This window comes from Chrysochloris asiatica, unplaced genomic scaffold (genome assembly GCF_000296735.1).
Source record: "Chrysochloris asiatica unplaced genomic scaffold, ChrAsi1.0 scaffold00280, whole genome shotgun sequence".
Taxonomy (NCBI): domain Eukaryota; kingdom Metazoa; phylum Chordata; class Mammalia; order Afrosoricida; family Chrysochloridae; genus Chrysochloris; species Chrysochloris asiatica.
Genome location: NW_006408798.1, coordinates 3,334,140 through 3,355,446, shown reverse-complemented (window position 1 = coordinate 3,355,446; position 21,307 = coordinate 3,334,140). Strand labels below are relative to the sequence as shown.

Sequence of the window (21,307 nt, the reverse complement as noted above, 5' to 3'; positions counted from 1 at the left end):
AAAGTAGTTTCTCATTTTCTGTTTTTTAAAAACCCATTTCCTAACTTTAATTTTTTCATTTATAATACAGCTGTATTTAAGGAGCTGGAATTTCTCTATTTACTCTTCTTTTTAAAAATATTTTCTTGCAATTTTGGAGAATTTACATAACAAATTGTTGTTGTTGTTAAGTACTATTGAGTTGGTTCTGACTCATAGCAACCCTGTATCGAATGTTTCTAAGCCTTTAAATCTTTTGCTGGAACAGAAAGTCTCATTTTTGTCCCGCAGAGTAGCTGGTGGGCTTGAACTACCAACCTTGTGGTTTGCAGTCCCGTGCTCATCCTAAAGAGCCACATAGCAAATTAGGTACTCATTTAATAATTTCTATGCATATTATTCAGAGCATGGTGACTCTGAAGGATAAGCACTTGTTAATATGGACTACTAACCAGATTGGAGTCCTGGTGTGGCGCCGTGGGCTAATGCACTGGACTGCAAAGTCAGTTTGAACCACAGGTTGGCGGTTCGAGCTTAACAACCACTTCTTGGAAACCTTAGGATCGTTATGAGTCGGATCCAACTCGACAGCAGTGAACAACAGCACCAACCATATTATGCAGTGACATGGGTTGTCAGATGTTTTACAATCTACCATCATTCTCATTATTTCCACTCTGGTTGTTCTGTTTCTATTTATCTAGCTTCCTTGCCCTCCTTTACCTTCTCATCTTTGGGCCACAATAAATGTTGATTGTTAAGTCTCATTTAGATGAGCAGAATATTCATATGAGATATTATCTACTGTATGAGTTACTTTTGCCTGATAGGTGACCCTTGGGAATGGTCTGAGTTCAAAGTTCAAAGGGTATCCCCAAGGCAATAGTCTCAGGGGTTCCTCCAGTGTCTACTGGACCATTCAGTCTGATCTTTTAAAGGATTTGAGTTTTCATACACATTTTTCTCCCATTTTAACCAGGAGCATTTACTGTGTCCCTGGTTGAAATCTCCTCATTTTCTAACAATAATATTTGGAGGGAAACCCAATTACATACAGTTAGTCTTTTATGTGAGGACAGTTGTTAAATCACCTAAGATGACAAACCTTGTTCCTGCAACTTCTATACCTACATGGTTTCCATTTCCCTCCAAAAATATACTTGACTAATATATTTGACAACAGTGCTACAGATCAAAATTTATAAGAAGTTTATTATAAAACAAAAGAATTGCATAACTGTAATAAACTGTTCACTAATTATTACAACCCTTAGCCCCCTTACCTCAAGAGAATTTGTCAGGTAGACTATATTCTCCAAGAGCACTGCCTGTTCATCAAATTCCAATTGCAAATCCAGAACCCGTGGTCCCATCTTCTCCAGATTTTCCTAACAGCCAAAATGGTTTTGAAAACAAAATCACATTAAGTAGATGTTGAAAAGAACCTATTTCTCCAATGCAATCATTGTTTGTTTATTCAGTTGATAAAATCAACAAAGTTGAACAGTGAAAGGAAAGGCCCAGATTCATGCTTTCCCTTATGGCGGCTTGTTAATTAAATTGCTAGCCCAGGTAATTGTCACTTAAAGAATGGTAATAATAAAGCAGCAATGAAAAAACTGGAAGGCACAGGTTTTCAGATTTATAGAATACATATGGTTTTATCATTACTGATTTAAATTGTTAATATTAGCTTTGATAAGGAATCAAACAAATGTGTGACAATATCCCTTCAGGTAAATTTTTTTAAATTACATTTTTGAGATACTACCCTTTTTAAAACTATCTCAGAAAATACTGAACTAATAACAATAACAAAAACCTACAGAAAATGTTTCATTGAAGTTTAAAAAAAAAGATAAAGTCAGGTAATTTGACGACATACAAAAAATAATGTTTTACTCTTAAATTTTCTGACTATCTAATATTTGTAGCTCAAAATATAACCTTACAGATCCAAGATATAGCTAATGGCCTGGGGCATGCTGCACAAATATGCAAAGTGACCTCACATGAATCCTGGTAGTCATTGTTTGACTTTATCATCCAAGTCATGGAAAAGTGCTAGAAAAGCCACTTCTTCTCCCCATGTTTATTAATCACTTTCAAAATTTGGAAATGTACTTGTATGCATGCAAATCACCAACATTACTTTTTTAAAACTGCCATTCTAACAAAATTAATTGCTTCTGTAACCCCCAATGGTATATTTTTGTTGAATCCACATATTGACATAGTCAGGCATTCTGACTAATGGCAACATCTGAGTGGGGAACGAATGCACTCTGAGCACCCCAACAAACGTATTATAACTTGACTGGTAAAGGTGAACCCAGGATTCTATTTATGCCTTGTGTCTCATGATAACTGACTTAGGTCAAAATGAATTAAAGACTTTCCTGAGAGTATCAATCGACTTCAACATTGATCAAGCTAAAAGTTCTGGTTTCCATCACATAGCAGCAGGCAAGATGACTTCTAAAATGATCTAAAACACAATAACCACTGTGCTCTTAGGAGGCTTAAAGACACTAATTTACATTATTAAAAATTTTTACTAAGCCTACTTCTTGACAGTCAGTATTTAAGTGCATGACTTAATTCACTCCTCACAGCACTCCTGAAAAGTAGGCTCTATTAACATCCTCATTTTATAGACAAAAAAACTTCTAAGGCCCAGAGAATCTAAGCAATTTGTCTAAGATCTCAAAAGTAGCTGAGTTTTCAGGCTATGAATACAAATTTGTCTGGCACCAGAGACTGAGACATTCAGCAATGATCTACACAGCCTTCTTCTTTCAGTTTCTATCCATCAAAAAACAGGCTAAGTAAGTATATGAAGAAACTAAAAAGTCTAACCCAGTGGTTCTCAATTGGGGGGTGAATCTCCTGCACGGCCCCCGAAGACACCTGGAAATGCCTAGAGACATATTTTAGTTGTCATAACAGGAATGAGGCAGTTTTCTACTGATATCTAAGGGTAGAAACCAGGGATACTGACGAACATTCTATACTACACCCAGTTCTCATTTTATTGACATGGTTAGGTTCCAAAGACCAGGCCATCATGTAAAATCTGGCATGAGGAGAACATGGAGAATGACCACATCTGAACACAAAATGGAGGATAACTATATCATTATATAATAGTCAGGTTGCATCATTAAATAATTGCCAAGCCATTGAGAATCATAGCCAAGCCAAGCTGACACATAATCTTACCCATCACAACTCACACTGTGCCATTCCTTATTGTCAGATGTACACCTCTAATGTGCAAATTGATTGGATACATTTTTTTTCCTTTTTTACTATTGCTGTAAATGTGAAATGTCAGAAAACTAGCCAGTTGATAAGTGAAGAGCAGGTACACTCAGGACAACCCCTTACAACAAAGAACTACCTGGTTCAATATACCGAAAGACGCACAATTCAGAAAACCTGGTCTAACCATTATAATCAGCAACTTAACCTGTTAAGCTAAACCTATACAAATGTCGAATCTTGTTTCCGAAAAAACACTCTAAGCCAAAAGTGCATGCCTCCTTATCAAACTGAGAAGGAGGGAAGGTAGAGCATGAAGAGAATCATTAGTGCACCAATTCTAAACCAATTTTTCTCGCACAATACATATTTTCATTTACTCAGCAACTGCACAGATAAACCCAACAGCTGACAGCTCATTTCTCTTAACCACTGATTGAACAGTGCTATTTTAGCAGATTTTTGAGGGCAGACTGTGTCTAAAGCTTCCCCCCTTCATTCTACTGCCCTACCTAACCATTACGGATGTGATCACAGCTATGCTACTGTCCACAGCTTACCTTAATCATGGCGACAAATGGCATCACTTTCTTCATATATTTCTTCAATTCTGGCAAACTGCCTAGTTCACTAGCAATGACTTTGTTATCAGGCAATTTTCCACTGTTGGCCTGAAAAATGGAGGGGAGTGGAGAAAGGGAAGGGAGCGAGAAAATGTGGAGACTGAGTATTTTAGAGATAATACAGGAGAGCAGATATGTCTGCTAGACAGAGAATAACGACCTCCAACCATTGTCAGAGAGCAGTACAACAGTGCACAGCCCGAGCAACTGGGTGAAGTGAAAGCTGAATGAACAGCACACGAGGGAGTCTTCTATACCTGTTTTTAGTGCAAAGGTGAAAAACAGTGTTCTGTGCTGAATATTTAGTCTTTCCTTACAATAATGGCACCTCCAGGGCTGTAACTTTGGATCCTACCCAATAAGAAACTAAAATGGTCTTATAAAGATGTAGTTTGTGTTCCAACTTCTAAAGTATTTCACTAATCACATGAAAATGAAAAACCACACAGCTATCATACAAGGTTTATATAGTACCTGCTTTTGAACACTTTCATTTTCTTATAAATTGTAAGCACACTTGTTAAGAACAAAGTTATTACCAGTGAATACTAACATTTCTAACTGCTCAAAAATAAATGCCTTGCACAAGAACACACCCACACTTGCAGATAGTACCCACGTGACCTGGACCAGATGACTAGATGATCAGAGCTCAACCAGGAGAAGAAAGAAGGGGGGGGGGCGGGAAGAGTGAGCTGATACAATCTGATGAACTTGCCCTATACCTACGGGTGCAGTGACTCAAAAGAAGGAACAAATCCTTACAGCAAGAAACATTCCCACCCCCCTCCACACACAGAGTGGGCAGAGATGGGCAACTTGGACATTGGATACTCAAATGGGGAGGGGGGACTACAAAGGCAAGAAATGACTGGCTTACAAGCTTTCAAGAGGGAACCTAGAGCTAGGGGGCATGGAGGAAGGCAGAATCTCCAGTGAGTACTATCCAATCTGTCTAGGCGGAGCTGATGAAATGAAATACAGATGGGTAACTCCTGATACTGTAGTGAATAATGGTTATCAGGACTGGTTATGAGGGTTGGAAGTGCAAAGGTGGATGTTTTATAGCAAGGAAGAGAGCGATTATCTCTCCAGTCTAGGAGCAGAGGTTTATAGGACCATCAACGGAGAAGAGCTAAGAGCAGTACCCTACCCAGAGAACCAGAGATCCCTGAGATGGAGACAGAGACGATGACGTGGAGTGATAAAGCGGCTGGGGACTTTGGATCCAGAGAGGGAGAGGGCCTGTGGGCCGAAGACTTGGCGGGGAGGGGCGAGGGTAAGGGGGCGGGTTTCTAGGATATGCCCTTTGGTCGGTTGATGATGCATGAAGGGGATTGGAACCATGGCAATGAAATGATGTACGATGGAATGAATGTAAAACTAAAGTTCTCTCATGTTAACATGTAAACAATCATATAATCCACAAGAAAATATTAAAAATAATAATAAATAAATGCCTAGCAAAAAAATGATAATAAAGATTAGTCAGGTAAAAAAATAAATGACTACACCATATATCACTAATATACATATATTATTAAATGTGCTGACTGAATTTTAGTTCACTATTATATACATCAACTGTTTCCTTCTATAGAGTGAGAAACAAAGTAACCTATATTTTCAGAGCTTGGAGTGACTTCTTTTCTCTTTATAGTAAAAGTATCCATATACTAAAATTTCAAGTAATCTACTGACTTTCAACCTTGACTAAAGTACATTTCATTACTTTCAGTATGTTGTTCTGAAATACATATAAAAGAAAAGGAAGAGGTAAAAAATACTTCTTTTCCTTATATCAGCAGCATAAAATGTGCCATGTTTAAAAAACTCACTTTAGATTATAAACATTTTTTTTTAAGTTCTTTTGGGTGAAAACAAACAAAACTTTGAAAGGAAGCTAATCATTTGAAATACCAATGCCAAAACATAATTTTGTTTTGAAACTACATTATCTAGTCAATAAATACTAAATAAAAACATAAGCCTAAAAAGAACAGAGGTCATACATATTTTTTTAACACCTGGGACATTACATACCACATTTGGTTCTTCACCAGCTACCTTGAAAGCACTAGCATGAGCAGGCAAGCCACTCAGGTACAATTTCATTCTTCTGCTCAACAAAGTAGCTCTTACTCTTTTACTTACTGTAATTCGAAATATGTAAGCAGATTTTCATGGCTACCTTCTAGTTCTAGTATATAATGTCAAAGAGGGAGGTCATTTTCCACAGTCACAAATAGTACAAAAATATTCACTCTTCTATTCCCATCAAGTTTTACAAATTTTATTAATTGTTCCATAATCAGTCCTGAGTACTATGAAAACTATTGAGGCAAAAATTTAGTAAAAACCTGAAAAATCAAAGCTAAGGATTTTTTTCTCTAGGCCATCTCTTTATGCTTTGGCCACCACCCCCATTTTCATTCTCTCTCTTTTTGAAGTACACCTTAATGATTTGTGTCCACCAATAACAACCTGAGCAAAAAAGACAAAACTCCCTAATACACCTTGTTTCCACAATTTTGAATGTCAAAGAAAAAAAGGCAGGTGAATTTTTCCGTTCAGGAAAACCTAAAATTATAACTACTGAGTTTCTTTCAAACAGATTTACTTTATTTAAAATAGCTATTTGCCTAACAGAACCATAAACATCTTTGATTTCTTCATTTCTACAGATAATTACCAAATTGAACATTTCTTTTAATATACTCAATAGCCAACCTTCCATTTTTTTCAAATCATATTAAAGTTTAGGCTTCATGAATCCCAGTGTTCAACTCACAACTAATACAAAAGGCAAAATCAATCCTTGTATATAATTTTAACCACACATAAGAAGCACCACATCTTTTAGTTACATACAACTATATCTATCATATTTTTGTAAGTTTCAGAAATCTTGAAAAAGCCAAAACTTTTTTCAGTTGGCATCCATTTAAGATCGATGAAAGATAGCAAGGACTCCTGTTGTGGTGCTTTAAGGTCGGTTTGAACCACAACATCAGCAGTTCAAACACACTAGCCGCTCCTTGGAAACCCTATACGGGGTCGCTGTGAGTCGAAACCAACTCAACAGCACTTAACAACAAGGATAACAAAGGCAAAATAGGCAACAGACAACAATATTGTGAGGCAAAAGAAATAATTAAAGCATCACCTCAAAGTGCTTACGTAGAGCTGACAGAGTTGTATGTTGCCAAGATGGGTAGTTCTTAGCCACATAAATGGTACAATGTGAAGGCTTCTGTGGCGGCTGCTTGTCAGTCTTCTACAAGGTAAAACAAAACACCGTATCACTTTTATGTAAACCCAAAATGAAAAGACAGACCTTCCCTTATATATAACACTCCGACTGCCTTTAGCATTAAAGCATGTACATCCTATAGAACTCTAGTGTGAAGATAACACTACACTTTTAAATAAAGCTTTCTTAATTTTCATTGCTGTTAAAATGTTACTTGACCAATAATTCTCAAGAAATGACCTTTTTGGTAAAAGGCCTTTACCTTTCCTTTAGCTGGCATCATATAGTTTTTGAGTCGCAATCTGAGGTCATGTGCTACTTCCATGAGATACTGGGAGGACCGTATCAAGGCTTCATCCACAGGGCCCGCCACAGGCCAGGATGCATTCATAATTGAGCCAGCCTTTAAAAAACAACAAAAAAGGTTTAGGACAATCAGACAACACAATGATTTTATGATTCCTGATTGTAGTTGCATACCAAGGCTACCATCTGTAATTGTGTGCCCAAAGTTCAAACCTGACTATACATCAACACACTGCTACCATCCCTGATATAATGTTCCCTAGAATTCATGCTGTGAAGTCTGACTCCACGTTCTTAATTAGCATCCATTTGTACAAACATATTAATACCCACACACATATGCTCACTTTCAAAGAAAATTATGTAATGCTAATTTGCCTAAATTTAATCATTATTATAAAAATTATGCACACTCTCAGTTCTCATCCTATTAATACACCCAGCATTGAAAGTATGGCCATTCGGTGTATACATCATGTACATATTTTTACATTGTGCATGCACTGAAAAATACAAAAAACCTGGCTAATAAAATTGGAAAGGAGTTATTAAACCAGTCAATCTATCTGCAAGCCTGGGAGGCAAAACTGAATTTATCTTCACACTAAGAATGCTAATATAATATCTCTGAATATGCAGTCCTATATACACTAGGGAATTTATATAAAACAAGAATATTTATGCAAATATATACTTCTATCTTTGTTTATAAGCAGCTCATAACAGTTGTTCATATTTTTCTCAATATTTTCACCTTTTTACCAAACAGTTGGAAAAATATTCGTTATATACGTATAATATATTCAAATGTATTACAACATTTCAAACAGATGGAAATTAGGTGATAATAACATGCAGAAAACATTTTCTTAATTTATGCACTGTGTGCATAAAAATACAGGAACAAGTATCTGTCTAGTTAACAAAAGTAGCTTTAGTTTAACCTGTTGCAATAATATGACAGTATTTATTAATTCCTGAAATACTCATTTTCAGCCTTTTCCCCATAAGTAACAACAATACAACATTTACTTAATGGAGTAAAAATAAAAACCGCCCACAATATCTTAAGTTTTTACAGCTACCTTTCCAAGGAGTGTCCAGATATGCTCACACAAATGTGGACAGAAAGGTGCCAAAAGAAGCGTCTGAACTTCAATAAACCTGAACACGAGTTCTCTGTGCATGCCTTCTATGGCCAATTCACGGTACTTATCTTTCGCAGCCTAGAAAAAAATGCAATTATTTACTATTTCTCTCACATCTTTAAAATAAAACTATAAGAAAAAAAAGTCAATATCTTTGTTTTTTCATGTATTTTTAAAGTTTTAGTCTTTTAAAATTCCACAGTGAATTATTACAGAGGTTTCATTTTATTTTAACAACTTGAAGATAAATGTGTATCAATCTTTGCCAAAAGGATATTGCAGTTTTTCTAACTGAAACATCAATGTTGAACAATTTTAACTGTGTGCTATGAATAACCCCTGGGTGGCGCAAATAGTTAAGCACTTGACAATTAGCCGAAAAGGTTGGCAGTGCAAACCCGACCAGAGGAACCTTGGAAGATAGGCATAGAGATCTATTTTCAAAAGGTCACAACCTTGAAAATCCTATGGAGCGCAGTTTTACTACAACACACAGGGTCTCTCACCATAACTCAGAATCAACATAACAACAACAAACAACAAGGATTAATGCTCCGAGGGGCACACAGGAAAGATATTAAATATCAAAAAAGGCTATACATACATCACATTGCCATGTTCCCCACTTATCCTTCTTTAACAACATCTCTGAGAACCAATTACATAAATTCCAATATGATATTTTACAAAACTGATTGAGTAGAGCTACACTTTTATTTTAAATACATGAAACACCAAACCTGAGGAAATACTGACACCTTGTGGAACACTTCAGAACAGTTTCCTATCAAATTAATTGCAATTATGTTTAGGAATGTCAGGCTTAAGTCCAGCCCATACTTTTGAGCCCACACCCATAATAAATTAAAGCAACCCCCTCTTATATTAAAAAATTCAAGGACTATACAGTGGTCTGTAACAGGAACTACCTTGTGATGTGCATCCGAACACTATCATTACATTATCATGCCAAAGATGATGGAGTGTATCTGAAGGTGTTTCCTTAATGCTTTTTTATGTACAGAAAAGTACACTAAATATTATTTTATAAGGTAAGACAAACATCTGACAAACTGACGCTAGATATGAACCATACCTAACTGCTCCAACTTATGTACAAATTCAACTTAAAGACAGATTTAGGAATGGAACTAATTTGTAATCTGGAAACTGCCTATAGTTACAAAAGAACCTAAGGTTTGATCAATTTTAAAAGGTTTCAATGAAAAATATGACTGATGCTAGTCTTAATCTCTTTACTCATACCCATGGCTCAACTAGGAGCAGAACTCTGTATATCAGATGAACGCAACAGAAAATGTACCAAAGAAGCTACTTAAACCTATACTCTATTAAGGAATTTTTAAATTTCTTAGTAGGATTTCCAGGATCTCCCTTCAAATGAGTTATTATGCCCTCTGCCACTGAGTCAATTCCTACTCATAGCAACCCTATAGGACAGGACAGACGTACAGGACAGGACAGACCTACTCCATAGGGTTTCTGAGACCCTAAGTCTTAATGGGAACAGCCAGCCTCATCTTTGTCTCACAGAGCAGCTGGTGGGTTTGAAGCACTGACCTTGCTATCAGCAGCCCAGTGTTCCTTCCACACCACTACCAGGACTCCTCAGTTATGTTTTAACAGAAGGGAAATTAGTACAGACATAGTCACACAGATATGGTTTACCAAAAGAATTCGTTGCCTACCTGAAACTCAAAAAAGCCTGTTTTCAAAGCGTCTTTAAACATCATCTTTTCATAGTTTTGATCTGTTTTAATAATTCCTGCATTCATTTCACTATCAAATAACAGGGAGAGAAAAAGGTTATTGAACTTAAAAGCACTGTTACTTTGGAATAAGAAGTCATTTTATAAACAAATAAACAGCAAAACGAGAATAAAATCTGAAACATTTAAAACTACTCAATCACAAAACCATTTTGTGTTCCTTAACACTGGCTACTGCAGCCTCCTTATTTGTCTATATCCTTAAGTTACGTCATTGGGCACTGTTGATGGCTCCTGTTTGGGGTACAGTTAACCATGCACAACCAGAATGAAACACAGCCCAATCCTGGGCCAACCTCACTATTGTTGCCACGCGTGAGTCCATCGATGCTGCCACTTGGCCAGTCCATCTCGCTGGGGGTCTTCCTCTTTTTCTCTGATCCTCCACCCTACCAAACATGATATCCTTCTCTAGTGACTGGTCCCTCCTGACAATATGTCCAAAGTATGAGAAATGAAATCTGGCCATCCTGGCCTCCAAGGAGCACTCTGGCTGCACTTCTTCCAACACAGATCTGTTGGTTCTTTTGGAAGCCCATGGCACTTTAAAACTGCTCAACCACAAGCCCATTTTGTGTTCCTTAAAACTGCCTATTGCTGCCTCCTTATTTGTCTATTCCCTTAAGTTATGTCATCAGACACTGTTGATGGCTCCTGTTTAGGGTACAGTTAACAATGCTTAAAAATTCCTAGATGGAAACTGTTATAAAACCCAAAATGCAGACTCCCATAGACCTGGAGATGAGAGAGAAAAGAGGAAGGGCTGGTTGGTCCAAAGTGTGGTGAGACCTGAAGACACTTGAGCCCATGGACAAGGACATAGCCACAGAGGGCTAGAGCTGAGAGTGAAGCCATTCAGCTGATATGAAGTGAGGGGAGATGCACAAGAAAACCCAAACTTGCAGACAGTACCCATTTGACCTAGCCTCGATGGCTTGATAATCAGAACTTGACTAGATTAGAAAAAAAAAAAATTTTTTTTTTTTTTTGATAAAGGAAACAAGGGTAAATTGCTACAATTTGACTAACCTGACCTATACTCATAGAGGCAGTTAACTTTAAATACCAACAGAGAGGGAAAGAGTCTTCACATCAAGTCTCATTGCTATCCCCTCTGTACACAGGGTAGACAGGGATGGGCAACTTAGACACTGGCTACTTAAAATGAGGAGTGATAAAGGCACAAAGTGACTGGCTTACAAGGTTTCAACAGGTAGTTTAGTTTAAGAGTGTGGGGGGAAAGAAAGAGTCCCCACTGAATAGTTGTCATCTTGTCTAGATGGGTCTGGTGAAAAGAGATGGGGGTAAGATTTGTATCATTCCGTAGTAATTGTTATAATGACTAAACGCAACTGTCACAATTGTAAAGGTAGAAGTTCTGTAACAAAAACAGAGGAGTGGTTAATCTTACAGTCCGAGAATTCTAGGACCATCAAGGGAGAAGAGAACAAGCAGAATGCTGGAACCTTATCTAGAGGAGTCCTGGTGTGGTACTGTGGGTTAGGTTAATACGTCAGACTGCAAAGCTGTTTGAACTGCATAGATGACGGTTCAAGCTCACCAGCTGCTCCTTGGAAACCCTATACAGGGGTCACTACGGGTCAGAATCAACTCAATGGCACTTCACAACAACAACAACATCCAGAGAAGCAGAGATGCCAGAGACAGAGGCAAAGATGGGGGCATGGAGAGGGGGAGTGGCCAAGGACTCTAGATTTATGGGAAGAGAGGGACTAAGAGCTGGTGGCCAGGAGGCAGGCTTGCAGAATGCGCCCTTTGAAAGTGTAAATTATTATATATGCCTGAGTGGTTTTTTTGTTTGTTTGTTTTAAAGCTAAAGTAGATAGAGAGAAATAGTGTTAACTGATGATACATGGAGGGGATTATTAGCATTGTAATGAAACAAGGTGTATGATTTGTTGAATGTAAAATTGATGATATCTACCCTGTAAACTTTCACTCAATCCACAATAAAAACCTTAAAAAGAAAAAAAAAAAAAGTGGATAGAGGTAAATGCTGTTAACTGTTGGTGCATGGAGGGGACTGCAATCATCATAATGAAACAAAGTATATGATTTATTGAATGTAAAACTGATGATCTGTTCTTAAACCTTCACTCAATTCATAATAAAAAGTTAAAAAAAAAGAAAGAAACCCAAAATGCACTATAAAAATGGCTTAAAAATTTACTCTAATTAACTGATACTGGATACTAATTTGAAAGAAAGGAAAAAAAAGATTTCTCAATGGCTTCCCAGATCTTTCATAATTTGGTGTAATCTGGCCCCAGTCTGTTTTATCTTTCCCTGGTCCTCCATGAACAGTACACTGCAGTCACAGTACTCACTGTTGTTCCAATAAATACCAAAGTAAAAACTGCACTTTTCTGTGCACTTTCTGCTCTCCCTGCAAAAATTTCTGCTTATTTGTCACAGACCCAAGAACTCACATGTCATCTCCTCTGAAGTCTCTCTATCCCTACTATTGCACTTATAACTGTTTGGGTAAACATTTGCCTCTTCTGCTAGACAACATGGAAGAATCAGGTCTTATTAATTTTTGTAATGCCAGTGCTTAGGATGGTTTCCAACACAAAGTAAGAGGCCGATAAATGTCTTTTAAAGGGGGTAACACTTCTCCTTTCTCCTTTAACCATTCTGCCCTAGGCAAGACAGCATTGCAAAATGATTGTGAAAATGGGCTTTGGAGACAGACAGAAGCAAATTCATAAGCAAGTTTACAATTATTGGCTTTAATGAAATTCTTAATTTTTCTAAACCTCAGCTTCTTAATCTGTGAAATATAGCTAATAACATCTTTATCACATAAGGTTGATAGGAGGATAAAATCATATAATGGACACAAAGTACTTAGCACCGTGTCAGGCATTAGTAAGCCTTCAAAAAATAGTAGTTATTAGTCAATAATTACTTTTAAACAAAGATGAGACTGTAAAGAGACAGCGAATTGAGATTAATAGAATCAGAACCACCACAAGAGAAAAAATGAGAATGTTCACACATTGTGACGAATGTAACCAATGTCAATGAAAAATTTGTGTAGAAATTGTTGAATGGGAATATAAATTGCTATGAACACCTTCACCAAAAACACAATAAAACATTTTTTTTAAATGTCATAGCTGTTGTGCATAAGGTTGCTGTAAGTCAGAACCAACTTGATGGCGACAACATCCATTTATTTTATAAAAAAGGAAAACTTAAAACTGCACTAGGACTATGAAGCAACTCTAAAATATAAAGTAGGTGGAGCCCATGGCTTACCTGGCAAAGACTCTATCATTGAAAGTATTGGCAGAACCACTTCTTAGGCTACCCCAGTTGGCAACCATTTCTTTCACCCATTCCACCCAAGTGTACAGACGGAGAATACCAGCATCTGCCATGGCTTCCACAAAGTTGGCATCTTCAACAGTGTCACCAGCATCAGCCAGAGCCAGGCGCATTCCTAGAAGAAGTGGAAAAAATAAATTAAAACTATGGTTACTAAACATCACCTATGGGTCCAACTTGGTACCCTGAAAAACCTACATAATTAAGAAATAACAAATGCTTTAAAGGACTGGTCTGATTCAACAACACAAATACAAATTCCCAAAAGCAGGATCTCTAGCTATGTTATTAACATATTTGAATGGTCAGTATGGATTTACATATACAACTCAAAATAGAAAGAAACAGCTGCAAACATCCACTAATTGGAACAAGAAATGCATAAAGTATGAATCTAGGAAAACTGGAAGCTATCAAAAATGAAATTAAATGCATAAAGATAGATATTCTACACACTAGTGAGCTGAAATGGACTGGTATTAGTCATTTGGAATCCAATAATTATATGGCTTACATAACTTTTATATGCACTGTTATTGTTGTTGTAAAGTGCCATCAAGTCAGTTTCGACCCATAGTGACCCTGTAGAGGGTTTCCAAGGAGTGAATGGTGAGCTTGAACCACCGACCCTGCAGTTCAAACCGACTTTGCAGTCTGACACATAACCCACAGCACCACACTAGGAAACCAAAAAATCCATGCCACTCACTTTATCATAATATTCACTTTATTATAGTAATCTGGACTCAAACATACAATCAGTATCTCTGCGGTATGCCTGTACTACCAAATCTTTTAATTTAAAATACTGGAAAAAAACTAAATGTCCACCAATGAGAGTCTAATTAAATAAATTATATGACATCCCCCTACAATGTAATATTACATTACTGTAAAGAATAAGGACACTCTCTATGGATCAATATGGAAAGATTTCAAATATAAACCATTAGGTGAGAGAGGCAAAGTGCAGAACACTAAATATAATATGTTAACACCTCATATAACTATAGTATACTTAAAACCAAACTAAACTATAGAACTAATTCAAATTTCCTAAGTTTTTCCGTCATTATCCTTTATGCGTTCCTGAATCCAATCCAGAATCTTACATTTATTTGTTATGTCTCCTCTGATGTGTGACAGTTTCTCAGCCACTCCTTGCCTTTCTTGATTAAATCCTAGTCATATTGTGATGCTGTAGGATCAGCACTAGAATGCTAACCACAAGATAGGCAATTCAAACACGTTAACAATGGCTCCTTGGAAACCTTATACATGCTCGTTATGAGCTGGAGCCAACTCAATGACACTTAACAAGAAGTCAGTTAATTAGAATTTCTTCCAATATGGGTGTGTTTGATGTTGTTTCTTTATTAAATTTAGGTTATGCACCTTTGGCAAGAATACCACAGAAGTGATATTACCCCTTCTCAGGGCATGACATTAGCTAGTATGTGATGTTGTCTGACTTATTACTGGTTATACTAACTTTGATCACTGCCAAGGTTCTTGACTATAAAGTTATTATTCTCCTTTTGTAATTAAAAAATATCTTGGGAGAGATACTTATATATATATATATCTTGGAAATCACTTCAAATCAGTGTATAAAGATCTTCTTCATTCTTTATTTACAGGTACATTATACTTCATCACAAGGAATCCTGGTGTGGTACTGGAGGTTAATGCACTGGACCGCAAGGTCGGTTTGAATCACAATGTCAGTGGTTCAAATTAACCAGCTGCTTGTTGGGAACCCTATGCAAGGTCACTATGAGTTGGAACTGACTCGACAGCACTTAACAACACAACAACAATTCATTCAATCATTCTTCTACATGTAGACATTTAGGCTGCTTCCAGTATGTTACAAGAACAGAAAATGATGCAATAATTATGCATATAAACGAGGGGACTTCAAAAAGTTGGTAGAAACATTCCATTGTTTTCATAAGCGTTTTGAAACCCCCTGTGTACAAATATTTCTGTATTGTTAACAAACTTTTTGCAACCCCTTGTGTACAAATATTTCTGCATTGTTAGAGGTATTCCTTTAGTCAAGATTCCTAAAGGTGAAACTGTTGAGACATACAGGTGAGTGCATATGGAGTTTTGTTAGGCACTGCCAAATTTCCCTTGAAGAGAGTTGTACCAATTCAGATTCTCTGCAGCAATGCCTGAACAAATAACTTTGGTTATCTATATATACATGGGTAGGGTTAAGTGTGTGAGGGAGTATTTTCACTGCCCAAGCTTTTATACCCTTTAAATATTGAACCATTTGAAAGCAATACTGTGGTATAGCTTTAGTCTTTGTAACTCCCACCAAACAACTCTTTTCCTGTTGGAAAAGACATTAATAGGATGACATGATTCAGCTGTGCGTGTTAAAAGAGTTAATTGTAATTGTAAAAATGTGAAACTCTAGCAGTGGTATAAGATGATCCATCTCAGAAACAGGAGGGGGAAATTTCACTACAATTTAAAGAAAAGCGTGTCATTTGGACCCCGAGATTTCTGTGCAATGAACCTCTTTGACCCAGAAACAGAAAGCTTGACACCATGGGAGTGGCAGAGCAGCAGCAGGAGAACCAAGAGCCAGAGTAAGAACTAGAACAGTGGGCTTCCCAGATCACAGAGCAAGTACAGCTGAGTGACTTTGGGAAGTAGGCTTGCTTACAAAGTGGGGTGCTTCCACAGACTTAATTGGGGGAGCTAAGTCTGCTGACCCATGAAACTAGAGCCGAGTGCTGTCAGGCTGAGGCTACAGTGGAATGGTGTGTCAGCAGGCCTAAAAGAGCTATGTAACATTAGTAAGGTATAGAGAAGTCTGTCTGTGGGTGTGGCTGAGGAGAGGCTGTTCTGACTGGAACTACTGTGCCCTGAGCATTTCTGATTCTGAATTGTAATCTGTTAACTTCCTTAATACACTCCGTAACTGTGTGTATGGTGTCTGCGTTCTGCGTGGTCACTACAGTGAATTATTGAGCCCAGATGAGAAGCAAAAGTGTTTGGTGTTCACTCTTTGCAATTACCAAATCAAAAGTAAGTAACCCTTTAAAGCATGCAAGCTAAGAGACAGAAAGAGCTTAGTTCTAAATAGGAAGAACTGAAAACTCAAACTGTGCTGGCCATTACCAATCAAAAAGAAGCACCATGAGGATCAACAACTAGGTTACATGAGGAATGAATGGCTCCTTCAGGTTACACAATGCAGTTCTTCCCTTGACAAAATAATTAAAATGCAATAGTGATGAGATGGGGTATGTAAAAAAAAAAAAAGCTTTTCTGAAAAATTAATGCTTCTAGATTTAAGTCACCAGAACACCGAGTATACTAGGAAATCTTTCTACATATTTATCTCTATAAACCAAGTCTTCAATTTTATGTTAAGTGTCGTGAAGTCAGTTCTGACTCACAGTGCCACTTCTAGGGTTTCAGAGAAGTAGCTAGTGGGTCTGAACTGCCGACCTTGCAGTTAGCTAGTCCAGTACTGATCCCACAGCACCACACCAGGAAGTAAAAAATAAATAATCCAGGTGACAATTAACAGTGAGTTTCCTTTCAAAGAGTCCAAGTAAGCTTAGCTTGACTTTATTCCTAAAAGATCACCTCAGCAATTCTATTGTTGTGACACCTGTGAGAGAAGGAACTCAGCGTGACTGCCCTGTTTTTCTGGGTCTCTAAGTTTTTCACCTTTGACAGAGTGCAATGTTGCTCTCTTAGTGGAAAATATTTGCGTTTTTCTTCATGACAAGTTTCTACCTTACACAGGCTCCAGCTTTCACAGGTTTTGCAAAGAAAATCTGACTGTTTTACAATAACGTTAGAAGCAAAAGAATAAGGAAATAAAATTAAAACAATCATTTTAACTTGCCTTCTGTAATCAGAGGTGAATCAGATCCTATGCAACAAGCAACAGCAATTAGCAAATACAAATACTCACCATCAGCTGAAAATTTATTGATAGCTTGGGTCAAAGTGAGAAAGTTGCCTGTGGATTTCGACATCTGAAATGGAAAGTAAATGGGTCAGGCATTAATAGCAATATGGTGTTATCAATCAACCCAAATTAACTGCGTTGGACATGATCAGACAAAGACAAAAAGGAATTAGAAACATAGAAAAAAAATAATACCTTACATTAACTTTACAGTGTCCTGGTGTGGCACTGTAGGATAAGCACTGGACTGCTAACCACAAGGTTGGTGGTTCAAACCCACCAGCCAGTCCTTGGGAACCTTATGCAGGGCTGCTATGAGTCAGAAGCAACTCGACAGCACTTAACAACTTTATAAAGGCAAAAAACTGAAGCTCATCCAACCAAGATATTTGTGTGGGTCACTCAGCTAGACAATAACCGAGCCAGGACAGGATGTCTAATCTGCTATGATACTCAAGCTACTGCTTTGCCCATTAATGTCCCCTGGTAGTTAATGTAGACATGTAGAATGAGTCCACTATAACGATGGCACCTTTTACCTGGTCACAAAGTCATTCAGAAATGGAATAAACTAGCTCAGGAGGCCAGGATTTGAAGGAACTTCCTGTCATTATCACAATAACTGGTTTCTCTGAGTTACAAACAACATGAGTGAAGCACATCTAAGCAGATTCCATTCACAGCCTAGAAATCGTTATTATTTAGAATTTTTGTATGTCTTTACCACCACTTTTCTAATGCCAAAGAGAGGTGATTATAATACCAATTTTCCACTACATGGCAATAAAGGTATCGTGTTCTATTAAAATCAGCATAGAACAACAATGTTCAGACAGACCAAAAAACTGTCATGTTCTAACTGAATTCAAATATGTATTATTCCACTTTTACTTACAAAGGAGGAATGGATTAATCAAAAGTCCTTGTTAATTTACCAAACTCTTCAATAGTTCATGCTACTAAACAAGGATTATTTCAGTGTAGTAATTAACTAAATATCTTAAATACTTTTATCAACTTTCAGTATTAGAGCACTGGTTGAATCTGGTATTTCATGCTGCAATTCGAATCTACTATTTGTTTGAATTTATAACTATTTTAATTAATGCATACTTACTAACAAATATTCTTTTCCCACAAACATGCCATTGGTAACAGCAAAATTCATTCACTGCACCAAATCCAAGTTGTTATAAATGTTATTAATGAAAAATTAAAAATATATTACAATTTCTTTTCATGGAGTGAGGTACCTCTTTCTAACTAGCACAAAGGCACCATAGAAGCAAGTGGGAACTTTGACTGTGATGAAGTATACACAACCTTCTGTTAAGAATATTGATTAATGTTATGATGCAACATGCGGTATATAAAAACCACACATATTAGAAGTAATATTAGTGGTAGTAGAAGCAACAGTAGTAAACATGGCTTCCTGGTATGGCACTGCACTGTTAACTGCAAGGTTGGTGCTTTAAGTCCACCAGCTGCTCCTTGGAAACCCTATACAGGGTTGCTATGAGTCAGCACTGACTTGAAGGCACTTAACAACAACAACAGAAATAAAATAGATAAGAATAGCATACCGACATCCCTCTCTACTAATCACAATCAGGGTCACCTTTTGTCACTCTTAAGTATAATTGCCCAACTCTCAGGCTATTATATTTATCTACTTCACTAGCTCAATTTAAAAAGTAACATTTCATTTATGCTGTTAGTTCTATATATCTGAGGTGGTGATGATGAAGTGTGCCGTCAAGTCGACTCACAGTGACTGTGTATAGGGTTTCCAAGACTGTAAATCTTTACAGGATGAACTTGACCTACACCTATGGATGCAGTAGCTCAAAAGAGGGAACAAATCTTTACAGCAAGGATCATTCCCACCCTCTCCATACACAGAGTAGACAGGGATGGGCAACTTGGACATTGGCTACCCAAAATGGGGGGGCTACAAAGGCAAGAAGTGACTGGCTTACAAGCTTTCAAGAGGGAACCTAGAGCTAGGGGGCATGGAGGAAGGTAGAATCTCCAGTGAGTACTATCCAATCTGTCTAGGCGGAGATGATGAAATGAAATGCAGATGAGTCACTTATGATACAATAGTGAATGATTGTTATCAGGACTGATTGTGAGGGTTGGAAATGTAAAGGTAGAGTTTTGTAGCAAGGAAGGGAGTGATTAACTCTCCAGTCTAGGAGCGGAGGTCCCTGGGACCATCAAGGGAGAAGAGCGGACAGCGGGACCCTACCCAGAGAAACAGTGACGCCAGAGATGGAGGCAGAAATGATGACATGGAGAGAGGGACTGACTGGGGACTTTAGACCCAGAGAGAGAGAGGGGCTGTGTGCTGATGACTGGGGGGCAGGCTTGAAGGGTATACCCTTTTGTTGGTTGATGATGCATAGAGGGGATTGTAACCATGGCAATGAAACGATATAGGATAGAATGAATATAAAACTAATGTTCTCCTATGTAAACTATCACATAATTCACAATAAAACATTTTTTAAAAATCCTTACGAGAGCGGAAACCCTCATGTTTCTCTCACAGAGCAACTGGTGAATTTAAACTGCTAACCTTGTGGTTAGCAGCCTAACGTTTAACCAAGTACACTACCCCGGCTTAAGTGGAAGGTAGTTAACTATTTCATTCATGTTTTTTTTTAAAAATTTTAAGTTCATCTTACTAAATTAAAAACCCTTTCTGTGGAATTTCAGATCTTCAATGAAGGTAGGAAGTATTACCTTTTCTGAGTTCAGGAGGAGATGTCCATTTGCTCTAACAGCTGCGGGCCACTTGTTACTTTACAGGAAAAGGTGTAAAACACAAAATAAAACTTAAAGATTAGAGTTTAGGATATTTTTTGGGTAAATGCTAACAGTAACAGTTTGCTAAAAGGATATTTACTGCAATCCTGTTTTTATAGGCAACAAATGAAAGCAATCCATGTCTTCATTAGTAAATGATTGGTGATACTCGTGTACACTGTGGTGCAAGCATACAATAAAGTAAGAGGCAGGACTGTATGCATGGATATGAAAAGATCTTTAAAACATTACTAAGTGAAATAGGCAAGTGACAAAAGTTTGTATACAATATGGTATCTTTGTATAAATTAATAAATATAGATACTTAATGCCGGTATGGATCCTGGCATGGCACTGAGGGTTAATGCTCTGGACTGCAAGTCAGTTTGAACTGCAAGAACAGCTATTCAAGCTTAGCAGCTATTCTTTGGAAACCTGGTACAGGGTCACAATGGGTAGGACCCAACTCGACGGCACTTAACAACAATGCTGGCATGTCCACTGCTATCAAGTTTGATTCTGACTCACAGCAACCCTACAGGACCAAGCAGGGCTGCTTGCTAGGGTTTCTGAGACGATAAATCTCTGTGGAATCAGACTGCCTAATATTTGTCCCACAGAGTGGCTGGTGGATTTGAACCTCCGACTTTCCTAGATTCCTTGTCTGTAAAAAGAGGACATTATAATCCTTCCTTAAAAAGGTGTAGTGAACTCAGAACTAAACAATCAGCCAAGTGGACCTCATAGATGTGTACAGAGCATTCAACCCAACAACTGCACAATACACATTCTTTTCAAGTGCACATGGAACATTCTCCAGAATAGACCAT

The 21,307-nt window shown here is 37.5% G+C and overlaps 1 protein-coding gene across 2 annotated transcripts in view; it reads right to left on the bottom strand.

The window, feature by feature from the left end:
* The window catches only part of LARS (leucyl-tRNA synthetase), a 64,696-nt gene that overhangs the window by 10,616 nt on the left and 32,773 nt on the right, over positions 1-21,307 (bottom strand). For both annotated transcript variants that reach the window (XM_006874511.1, XM_006874512.1), the window contains 9 exons: positions 20,415-20,472; positions 17,667-17,730; positions 13,649-13,832; positions 10,283-10,373; positions 8,511-8,651; positions 7,382-7,522; positions 7,033-7,143; positions 3,804-3,914; positions 1,263-1,367 (listed from right to left, as the gene is read on the bottom strand). In XM_006874511.1, coding sequence (XP_006874573.1) covers positions 1,263-1,367; positions 3,804-3,914; positions 7,033-7,143; positions 7,382-7,522; positions 8,511-8,651; positions 10,283-10,373; positions 13,649-13,832; positions 17,667-17,730; positions 20,415-20,472 — 1,006 coding nt within the window. The remainder of the gene's footprint in view (positions 1-1,262; positions 1,368-3,803; positions 3,915-7,032; positions 7,144-7,381; positions 7,523-8,510; positions 8,652-10,282; positions 10,374-13,648; positions 13,833-17,666; positions 17,731-20,414; positions 20,473-21,307) is intronic.